At 46.3% G+C, this 12,183-nt stretch overlaps 1 protein-coding gene across 11 annotated transcripts in view; it reads right to left on the reverse strand.

The window, feature by feature from the left end:
* EPB41L4B (erythrocyte membrane protein band 4.1 like 4B) overlaps positions 1-12,183 on the reverse strand; it is a 141,889-nt gene that overhangs the window by 118,271 nt on the left and 11,435 nt on the right. The window contains exon 1 of one of the 11 annotated variants that reach the window (XM_044940403.1): positions 121-153. The exons of the other annotated variants lie outside the window; for them this stretch is intronic. Within the exon in view, the coding sequence (XP_044796338.1) occupies positions 121-153 (33 nt within the window). Of the gene's footprint in view, positions 1-120; positions 154-12,183 lie in introns of those variants that run through there. 11 annotated transcript variants of the gene reach the window in all.

Here is a 12,183-nt window from a genome sequence, read left to right on the forward strand (position 1 = left end):
TTTCAGTGATCACACCAACTGCTGAGGCACAGAATTCCAGGGCTTAATTTACTCAGCTCTGTGTGCGTGGAAGATTTTCAAATCAGGTTAATGAGTGGAAAAGCACATAAAACTTTTAACCTTGTCTCTGGTGAGCATGACTGTTAGGGTCATAAAACTACAACTGAGGCACCGTCATCTATGTCCCTGATGGAAGGGTATAAAATAAAGCTGTCTTGTTACAGGTGGCCTTTGATTTTTCATTCTTCTCTCTCTCTCTCTTTTTCCTTTGGTGAGTCAGTAGTCTTAAAAAAGTCTCCTGGAAGAAGAAGGCAGAGAATGACATATTCAGAAGAAGAAAAGGAGGGTGTGATGCCTACGGGCACTCCCTGGGTCTGGATTTGCAGGGATGGCATTGTCAAGATTATTAGCGTGAGCTGTGGTGAGAAGACTCTTGGCTGCAAGTTCACCACACAGAAAGTGAGCCTCTCCTTACCCATGATCTAGTAAAAATGTTCCAATCACAGATGCATTTTTAAAAGCAATAAATACTGAATATCAAACATGGTAAAAAAAAAAAAAGTATGAACTAGTACTATGTAGTATTATGGAATGTTACTTTAAAGTAGAAGACAAAAATAGGAAATTATCTACAGAACTAAACACCTAGGCACAAATACAGAGGGATTCCCTGGTGGCTCAGTGGTAAACAATCCACCTGCAATGTATGAGACTCGGGTTCGATCCCTGGGTCAGGCAGATCCCCTGGAGAAGGGCATGGCAATCCAATCCAGAATTCTTGCCTCGAGAATCCCATGGACAGAGGAGCCTGGCGGGCTAGAGTCCATGGGGTCACAATCAGACATGACTTAGTGACTAAACACACACACACAAATACAGCAACTCCTCATCATCTCTCACTGCTATGGATTGGTCACAGCTAACCCCAACATCTCCTAGTTCAACCAGAACTAATTCATCTAGAATGATTTCACACGTAAAAGAAGACCTCAAATTTGTGTCAAAAGATTTTTCTCCAAGACTGTCTCTAAACCAGGCATTGAACCCCAACCCTTATACCGTCTCAGGGACCTAGGCAGTTACTGTAGGGGCAGGAGGAAAATCTGTGTGGGGCTATGCAGGTGCCAAGCGTTCCAGCAGGTTCCTGCTGGATGGTGCTCACAAGTGAACTGGGGGCAGTCACCACACAGATCTAGTCAACTGCTGCTCTCTGAGGATTCAGACCGTGCTGTCAGACTTTCCAGTTGCTCAAGAAAGCTACAAAATCGAAATTCCTTTACGTGAAATGTGTTTTAAAGCCTTGTACAGACCTTGAGTCTACTTTTTAATTGGAGCATGACACACACAGACAAAACTGCACAGGTCACATGTGTACAATGCTAGGAATGATCAGAAATGACCATGACTCTGCAGCCACCACCCAGGTCAAAAGACAGAACTGTTCCCAGCTCCTGGACATCCCGAGCATGTCTTCCCAATCCCACTCTCCCTCCCTCCCACAGGGGCTGCAGGCTGGCTGTGCCTATCTTGCAGTTCCAGATGCAAATGGAAGCGGAAGCGCACGGCCTGTCTTCCTCTACAGCCACATGGGGCCCGAGCACCTCCAATCCACGATCTTGATGGCTGAGCAAAGGCACACCAGTGGATCTTACAGCCCTCAGTGGAAGGGAAATGAGGCCCAAGTGAACGCAGCTTTGTGGATTCACTCACGGCTGAGAAGGACTCGCCAAGGGAGGAGTCCCAGATAAGAAGCCACAAGTGTGGGTGGAGTGGGAAGGTCAAAGTCACAGAAGGGGAGGGTCTGTTCTCCCGAGTAAATGGACAAGGGACAAAAGGACAGGGGAGATGGCAGGTGCCAGGGGGAGGAAGCCAAAGTTCACAGCCACCAACAAGGCAGAAGGAGAGCGTGCCTGGAGACCCACAACCGGGGCGACTGGGGCCAACTCCCATGCCCACAAGACTGGCATTTTCCCCAGAGGACGCCAACTGGGCCGGATTCCTGGAAGGGGGAGGAATCAACAAAGATTACCTAGCATGCCCCGACTTTTAAAACCCTTTCTCAGGGTCAGTATCAATACATGTGAGCTTCCCAGGTGGTGTTAGTGGTAAAGAACCTGCTTGCCAATGCCCAAGATATAAGAGAGGCAGGTTCAATCCCTGAGTAGGAAAGATCCCCTGAAGGAGGGCATGGCAACCCACTCCAGTATTCTTGCCTGGAGAATTCCATGGACAGAGGAGTCTGGCGGCCTACAGTCCATGGGGTCGCAAAGAGTTGGACATGACTGAAGCGACTCAGCACACACGCACGCACGCATTAAAACATGTGAAGTAAACAGAAGAGGGCAGTAAACACCCATCACTCAGGTTTAACAAGGATCAACATTCAGTGTCATCTGTACTCCTTTCTCCCCCTTCCATTAATTTTTTCACATTTTTTTTTGCACAGATGGTGGTGGTACATTTACTTACATCTAAATGTGCAAATCTGAGCCGCTCCATATTGACAGATGGAAACATCTGTGCAAGCCACACCCCTGTACCATTCCGCACATTCTAATCTCCCCAGATCCTGGGTGCCCCTCCCGGGTCAATTCCTGGCCGTCCCCACTCCCTAGGAAGCAACACCCATTCTGAACTGATTCTTCTCTAGATTACTTTTGCCAGTTCTGGAGTGACAGAGAAATGGAATCATCCAGAGGTACTCTTGTACAAGGCTTATTTCACTCAGCATAATGCCTATGAAGACAGAAAGACAGGTTTTAAAATTCACTTTGGGCCACGCTGTATAGAGATGTCTTTATCACCTTTCTCATGCTATCTTATGTGGATAAACTATAAAGCTCTGAGATAAACATTTGAGATAAAGATAACCTGCAATGGGATTCAGAGCTGTGATTGCCAATGAATTACTCAAATCCTGCTTTCTTGCCTGGGTCCGTGTCCAGATACTGGTTTCTGCACCTAACATGTGTGACAACCACCACCCCACAGCTCTGACCTGCGGTGGCCTCTGAGAAGCAAGAGGCCTGTTTTTTCCCGTCTCTTGCCCTGGCTCTTCCTTCTTAAGCAAGTAAACTGGGTACAAGTGGGTTTGTTGCTCAGTTGCTCAGTCGTGTCCGACTCTTTGCAACCCCATGGACCGCAGCATACCAGGCTTCCCTGTCCTTTACCATCTCTCAGAGTTTACTCAAACTCATGTCCCATCGAGTCGGTGATGCCATCCAGCCATCTCATCCTCTGTCGTCCCCATCTCCTCCTGCCCTCAATCTTTCCCAGCATCAGGGTCTTTTCCAATGAGTTGGCACTTCACATCAGGTGGCCAAAGTATTGCAGCTTCAGTTTCAGCCTTTTCAGTGAATATTCAGGTAAAGTTGTAGTGTTCTCTGCAAACCCCAAAGATGCATCTTCCCACTAAACGAGCAGTTGCTTGAGGAAAGATGAAATCTTGACTCAGTCTTGTATCTACCTGGCCCTGGCATGGTTCTGTGCGTAGAGCAGGCTCTCAATAAACACCCGTGTTTCTTATTCTTCCCTCTTCCTTGAAGATGTCAAGGCCATCCAGGGTTGGGAGGCAACAGAGCAGAGGGGACGAACTCAGGCTGCCCTCTTTTTCTCAGGGGTTCCATGGTGGCAGGAGTCCTAACACCCGTGCTCGGGGACTGTGCGGGCTGACACAGCCCAGAGCCTGGCCGGGAACAACTTTCCACAAGTCTACAGCAGGCACCATCGGCGTCTCTCTGTCTCGGCCTCCCAGTTGGCCCGGTGGATGTGAGCTGTGTTGAAAGCCTTACCACACTCCTTTCCAGGTGTCTGATCCCACTGGGCCCTCACACCGGCCTCGACTAAAACACAGCCAGGAGTGAATCCAGGCTTTATGGCACCTGGAAGTTTTTATACCATTTGGAGGTCCTCTTAAAGAAATAAAATGCAAAAATAAATAAATAAATACTACATTTGTGAACTTAAAAAAACAAACAAACAAACCAAACACCCAGGCAGCACAGTATCAGGGCCTCTCCGCATCACCATTCCACCCCTAGGTTATCAACCCTGCCAACGTGCTACGCACAAAACAGGGGGTGGGAGGGGGATCGTTACGGATCAGCTTCCCATCCACCCTACTCCTAGATCCAGCCACCGAAGCCACTGGGTTCCACGTGCTCAAACGCCACTGCATCTGCCCCTCTGTCCACACCCAGTACCACGCTAGTTCGGACCCGAGATACAGCTAACAGCCTGATGACTGTCCACCTTCACCCAGGCCTGAGCCAAACTCCAAGCATCCAGTGGTCCTAGCTCCCTTCTCATCACTCTGCTTCATCCTCTGCTGAGCTGCATTCTGCTTCCCAGACACGTCTCCCTCACGGCCTCCTCAGTGAGGCTGGTCAGTCCTCCGCCCAGAGTCAAAATCACCCCAGCAGCCACATCCGCCGAAGCCCTCCCGGATGGAAATCGATCTCTCCCTCCAGCGAACCCTCACAAGGCTTCAGCTGTCTGGCTCTGATGATATGCCCAAGTCATTCTGCCTGGTACTAAGGTGATCTGAGAAGCCAAATGAGGTGGCAGAGCTCCCAAAGGTCAAAAGAGCAAATGCAACTCGCTGGGCTCAGCCATCTCCTCCGCCAAATGGGGATGACGGCACCGCACTGCTGAGCGGTGTGGACCAGATGAGGATTAAGTGAGATGATTGCTGGGCACACACTTGAAGACCCAGTGTTCTCAGCACGGTATCAGAACCTGGGACCAACCTTGGCTCTATCATGAACCATAAATCCCCAGTAATAGGCTATCTCACACCACAGTCATTTCAGACCCTCCTCTACCAGGGACCAGCTGCTCCCCTGGCTGCAAAGATAAGACTTTGCCTTCCTTCCCATGGTGAGGTCCAGATTGTCCCAAGTTTTTCTCCAAATATAACAGGAAGTAAAGTGTAATGATTAAGAACACATTTTACTCCACCATTAAAAAAAAAAAAAAAAAAGCATATGGAGTGTGATGGAATTTTTGTAGAAAGAAACTGTTTTTTATCCATTATTAGCAAAAAGGTGGGAGAAGGCAATGGCATCCCACTCCAGTACTCTTGCCTGGAAAACCCCATGGGCGGAGGAGCCTGGTAGGCTGCAGTCCATGGGGTCGCGAAGAGTCGGACACGACTGAGCGACTTCACTTTCACTTTTCACTTTCATGCATTGGAGAAGGAACTGGCAACCCACTCCAGTGTTCTTGCCTGGAGAATCCCAGGGATGGGGGAACCTGGTGGGCTGCAGTCTATGGGGTCACACAGAGTCGGACACGACTGAAGCAACTTAGCAGCAGCAGCAAAAAGGTGGAGGGATACCACCAAAATGTAAATGTAGTGATGATGTATTATTGCAGGGATGATATGACTTTTATTTGGTATTTTTTAATTGATAATTCCTAAAAATTCTAAAACAAACAGCATGCTTTAAAGTATGGAGTTGGTATGACAAGATAATATTTCTTTTTTATAAAACCCGTATTTTCATTATTTTTCCCTTTTTTGCTTCCTAGTTAACCAACTAGGCTACTTTGTTCTCAGTGTTTCAGGAAAGGTATGTTATAGCCAAACACAGAAAATTAAGATTAAAAAAACAAAGATGCAGATGATGGACGCTAGAGCCACACTTGCCAGGCCCACCACGCTCTAGTGGCAAGGCCACAGGTGGGGCATTAAACCGTTCTGCACATGTTTCTTCATCTGTGCAATAGGGCACTGGCTACCTGACGAAGTTTTTGTGAGAATTAACTGTGGACGTATATACGAAGTGCTCAGAACCATGTCTGGCACTGAGTAAGCTCCCCTTTGGAAGAAAAGTTATGACCAATCTAGACAGCATATTAAAAAGCAGACACATTACTTTGCCAACAAAGGTCCATCTAGTCAAAGCTATGGATTTTCCAGTGGTCATGTATGGATGTGAGAGTTGTACTATAAAGAAAGCTGAGCACCGAAGAATTGATGCTTTTGAACTGTGGTGCTGGAGAAGACTCTTGAGAGTCCCTTGGACTGCAAGGAGATCAAACCAGTCAATCCTAAAGGAAATCAGTGCTGAATATTCATTGGAAGGACTGATGCTGAAGCTCCAATACTTTGGCCACCTGATGAGAAGAACTGACTCACTGGAAAAGACCCTGATGCTGGGAAAGATTGAAGGCAGGAGAAGGGGATGACAGAGGATGAGATGGTTGGATGGCATCACCAACTTGATGGACATGAATTTGAGTAAGCTCTGGGAGTTGGTGATGAACAGGGAAGCCTGGAGGGCAGCATTCCATGAGGTCGCAAAGAGTTGAACATGACTGAGCGACTGAACTGAATGCTCCACTTTTGTAAGAAATCTTTTAGCTTCAATCCCCTCTACCTTTCAGGAGTTCTTGATACTCATTCCTCAACATTTCTGTGATCCTGGGATATCAGCTGGTTTCTGATACTAGACATATAATCCTCTACTGGACTTCTGACACTAGTGAGAAATCCGTAACAAAACTGACCACTCCAATGTAAAATGCCAGGTTGGATGAATTACAAACTGAAATCAAGATTTCCGGGAGAAACATCAAAAATTTCAGATATGTAGATGATACCACTCTAATGGCAGAAAGTGAAGAGGAACTAAAGAGCCTCTTGATGAAGGTGAAAGAGGAGAGTGAAAAGGCTGGCTTAAAACTCAACATTCAGAAAAAGAAGATCATGGCACCTAGTCCCATCACTTCATGGCAAATAGATGGAAACTGACAGATTTTATTTTCTTGGGCTCCAAAATCAATGTAGATGGTGACTGCAGCCATGAAATCAAAAAGACACTTGTTCCTTGAAAGGAAAGCTATGACAAATCCAGATAGTGTATTAAAAAGCACAGATATCACTTTGCCAACAAAGGTTCATATAGTCAAAGCTATGGTTTTTCCAGTAGCCATGTAAGGATATGAAAGTTGCACCACAAAGAAGGTTGAATGCTGAAGAACTGAACTGTGGTGTTGGAGAAGACTCTTGAGAGTCCCTTGGACTGCAAGGAGATCCAACCAGTCCATCCTAAAGGAAATCTGTCCTGAATATTCATTGGAAGGACTGATGCTGAAGCTGAAGCTCCAATACTTTGGCCACCTGATGTGAAGAACTAACTCACTGGAAAAGATCCTGATGCTGGGAAAGACTGAAGGCAGGAGAAGGAGACAACAGAGGATGAGAAGTTTGGAAGGCATCATCGACTCGATGGACACGAATTTGAGCAGGCTCTGGGAGTTGGTGATGAACAGGGAAGCCTGGGTTGCTGCAGTCCATGGCGTCACAAAGAGTTGGACACGACTTAATGACTGAACAACAGCGACCACTCCAATTAAGCCAAGAACTCTGACTGCAGAATCCACCCCCCACAACCAATTCTGTCCTACCGCCCTTAAGCGCTATCTCTGGAGGTTTCTGCTGCTGGAGCTACATCATATGCTGTTCTTTTACTGTAGATTAATTCTGTCTTTTTCTCCTTCAAATTCAACTTCATAGGTGAAACTTATACATGTAATCTCTGAAGATCAAGGTCAAGAGCAGACAGAGCAGACACTAGCAGTACAGCGGAGGCGCCAAAACCATGTATGCACTGTGTACGCTCTCGCATGCTGCTTACCCTCTCTGTGCCTCGATCTCCTTATACTGTACAATGAGGCTGTTAATAGGAACTACCTAACTCATAGGGTTGTGAGAAATCAGTGAGCTAAGCCATATGAAGTACTTACATCATAATGCACATGGTCAGTCTACTTTGAAAACATGCTATGTGCAAGCCAGACCCCAACGGCCACACATTCTGTACGACTCCATTTATATGAAATATCTAGAGTTGGCAAAACCAGAGAGAGACAGGAAACGCGTTAGTGGCTGCCAGAGGCTGGGAAGAGGGGAGAAAGGAGAATGAATGCTTACTTAGGTTCAGGGGTCATGACGAGGCTCTGGAGCTCGACTGCGGTAATGGCTGCCTAACATTGTGAGTGAGTGTGATGGAATGGTTAACACTTTATCTGCATTTCACCAAAATAAAAACTTTTGCAAAACAATAAGTCAATTTATTACTTAGTTTTTGTAAGTAATATAATTACAATTATTACTCAAATTACTACATGAACCACTACCATGACATGGGAGGTACTAAGTCCCCCACAAGGCAAACATGAGCGGGAATACTATAGGGTACAAGCAGAGTGGGGGTTCGGGACAAGCTTCACAGACATGGTGGCATCTGAAATGGGTCCTGAGAGACAACTGGACCCTTATGAGATAAGAATCAGCCAAGAAGAAAGGGAATGAACAGCAAAGGTACAAAGTGTGAGGGTGGGAACCATGAGGGTGGCAGCCTTGGGGAAGAACTGGGGAGACCGGAACGCCAAGTCTGGAAAGGGTTTTACAGTCGGTGCTCTCACTTACTGCAGGGTGTTGGGCAGAAACCTTGCTGCTGAACTTTCTACAAAACTGGAATGCCCACAGTTCTGTCACAGAGGTGCTACAAGGATTAAATATAAGCCACAAAAGGCGAAAGCTTCATCTCAACCTAAAACTCTACACAAACATAAGGGACGTGACTGTGCAGAGAACACAGCCCCTCAAACACAGCGGCACGTGGCATTCCACTGTTGACTGGGGCCCTCCTGGGGTAGAGGCTGCGGGTGGAGCAGGTTCCAGGAAGTAAGCAGTGACAGGGTGAATGAAGGCTGGAACACAGTACACAGCCCACCTGAGGAGCCAGACCACGCAGATGCCGGGGAGGGGAGTGGGGGGTGGTCCTTTAACCCTGACATCCTTAGCACACTGACCCGGGGCTACCAAGGCAACGTGAGGGGCCAGATGTGCACTGTGAATCAATTACAACTCCACTTCCCACCCCAAATGAGCTCCTTCGAAGCAGGGCCCACATTTTCAATCATTTCATGTTCCTTGCATGGGGTCTTACACACACTAGTTGATCTCTCTCTGCTTTTGTATTTTGATCTCATGTTTTGCTGTGGTTTTTTTGTGTGTGTGTGTTTTTAAATTTTTTATTTTGTACTGGAGTATAGCTGATTTACAACACTGTGTTAGTTTCAGGTGTACAGCAAAGTGATTTCATTATACACATACGTAGAGCTATTCTTTTTCAGATTCTATTTCCCATACAGGTCATCACAGATATTGAGTAAAGTTCCCTGTGTTATACAGTAGGTCCTTGCTGATGACCTATTTTATATAAAGTACTGGGCATATGTTAACCCCAACCTCCTGTTTATCCCTTCCCCCACCTTTACTCATAAGTTTGTTTTCTAAGTTTAAGAGTCTCATTCTGCTTTGTAAATAAGATCACCGGTATCATTTTTTACTGGGGTTTTTAACGAATACATGAAACAGATGGCATAAAGCAGAGCTCGTCAGTAAACAGAATGAACTTCAGCTCTCTCGAAAACTCATCTGTGTGGCAGTGCTTGTCCTGTGAAGTGAGTTAATAAGATAAATGACACATAACAGTAATCCAAGTACACGCAATGCTTCTTTTCTTTTCTGAAGACAGCACATAATTTTTGCATTTTTCTTCAGAAGTCTTTTTAATGAACAGGAGCTATCGCCATAGCTTTGAGAACAAAGCTAAATGCTTCTGGACTTCAAAGTCAGTCAGTCCTATGTAGAATACTGAAGCATCCCGAATAAATGTTTCTGACCTTGGACTGCCTGGCTCCCACTGAAACATCCCACATACAGATCCCCTCCTCTTAGCTCCCTCCCCCCCCAGTTCCCCTGGGATCTGCCACTCCAGCCTGTGTGCAGGGACAGGAGCCAGTCTCCAGCCAGCTGGGCCCCTCCCTGGACTCTGACCCCCGCTGTCACTGCCACCCAATACAGACTGCAGCTCACTGGGCAGGTGGCTTGTGCCCTGGGCCCCAGCAAACAGGAGCCATCAAAGGACTGGAATGGGCTGCCAGGGAGTGCTGTGGGTTAATAACTAACCCTCAAGCACCTTTACAGTGTATCGGGCTTTCCTGGATGAAGCCCATGGCTGTTTCACAGGCAGATGTCAGAGCAGGCAGTTTCTTCTGGGCCCTGGGGAGAACCACAGGTTAGTCTGGGAACAGGAAGCGGGACCTCGGAGAGGCGAAGAGGTCTACCACTGTCACTGGGCCACTGAGAGGAGGAGCCAGGAGGTGCATGCAGGAAACTGCTCTTATTACATGCTAATTACTGCTCATTTGCCACAGGTGAGCAGCCTCTGGCTGTGGAGCAGCAGGCCTGCTCCAAGGCAAAGACCTGCCACCCCAGAATGACGCTCTGGACCACGTGGCTTTCAAGTGTTTCTTTAGGAGTAAAACCGAGTGGTTCCCACTGCCCTGCCATCTGTTCCACCTCCTTTCTCTCTGCAGTGTTCAAGTTCATTGACTATACTCCTAAAAATGTCTGCAGGCACCTCTGGCCAGGAGACGGAGAGAAAGGGCTCACGGGGTGAGCTCACGGGGTGGGGGTGGGGGGCAGTGGGGGGGAGATGTTCCCGTAGAATGTAAAGGAACCCAAACAGGAGTAAGATACAGAAAAAGACAACCTCAAGGTCAAGTGTTGGTCACTCACTTGTGTCCGACTCTTTGCAGCCCCATGGGCTATAAACTACCAGGCTCCTCTGTCCAGGCAAGAATACTGTGGTGGGTTGCCATTCCCTTCTCCAGAGGATATTCCCCAACCAGGGATCAAACCCTGGTCTCCTGCATTGCAGGCAGATTCTTTACTGTCTAAGCCACCAGGGGAGACATTCAAAACTACAATTATGGAGCTGATGAAGAACCAGAACAAAAAGATACCCTTTTAATCAAATCTACTGAACACTTCTCAAAGATGAGGAATCTGGAGCTTTTCAAAGAAGCAACATCTAGTGAAAGATAGGATACCTAGGCTCACAGGCAGGGGCTGAATAGGAGCAGGAATCCTGCAAGTATTATCTCAAGCCTCAGTGCCTTTGCATATGCTGACTGGCCACCAGAAAAGCTATTCTCCACTGTCCTCAGAACTCAAAGCTTTCTGGAATTTTCTGGTTGCCCATCTTTCCCCTCCCAGTGCTCCCACCTTAGCCCTTTCTTTAAGCTTATTTGAATTTCCCCGGGGCACTTTTCACACCAGGTGTAATGACTTGTCTCCACTCAAGCTTCTCAAGGACAAGGAACTTGCCTCATTGTTTTCTGTGTGCTGAGTCAGATGCTTTAAGTGATGCTTGTATCAACTGTACCTCTGGGGAACCAAATGCTGAGGATGCCATCGAGGAAATCCACAGTGGGAAACTCTAAGACAGATGGCTCACTCCTTCAACAAATGGGGAAGAAAGGAGGGGAGAAGGGAAAACTCCAGATTAAGAGCTTTAGCTAAATTGTGGGGCAGAGAAAAAGGAGAAGATGTTGGTCAAAGAACACAAACTTTCAGTTATAAAATAAATAAGTTCTGGGATCTAAATGACAGCGTCATGATGCAATAGTTAATTATAATGTAGAGTATACCTGAAATCTGCCAAGATACACACACAAATGGTGACCAGAGAAGTGATGGATATGTTAATTACCTCGATGTGCAGTAACCATTTCACAATGCAGATGTATATCAAATCAACATGCTTTACATCTCAAATAAATAGCATTTTTATTTGTCAATTATGCCTCAATAAAGCAAGAGAAAATAACATTTCAAAAAATTCTTAAAGAGCTTTAGATAGACAATCAACCAAACACACTCAAAGGACCTTGGTGTGACGACCAAATAAGACAATCTGAACACTGACTATATATCTGAGACTAAAAGACAACTATTAATTATTTTTAGGTGTTGTGATAATATTGTGAATATTTTTTAGAAAACACAGCCCTTATCTTTTAGATAACTGGGATTTTGTTTTGGAATTTTTTTAAAAAGAATCAGGAAGAACAGATATAAGAATACAAGTGAAAAGAGAGGGGCCACATTAATAAGTGATGAAGTTTAACAATGGGTACTTAGGTTATGTTCGGTATATGATGGGTACTTGGGGCTCTCTCTGCTTTTGACTGCACTTAAAATTTCAATTAATACAAACTGGAAGGAAAGTAGGCAGAATTGAATGAAGACTACACATCCCACAACCGCTCACCAGCAGCAACAGACTTCAGCTAATTCACAGCGAAATGGAAGATGGAACG

This window comes from Bubalus bubalis, chromosome 3 (genome assembly GCF_019923935.1).
Source record: "Bubalus bubalis isolate 160015118507 breed Murrah chromosome 3, NDDB_SH_1, whole genome shotgun sequence".
NCBI classification, from domain to species: Eukaryota; Metazoa; Chordata; class Mammalia; order Artiodactyla; family Bovidae; genus Bubalus; species Bubalus bubalis.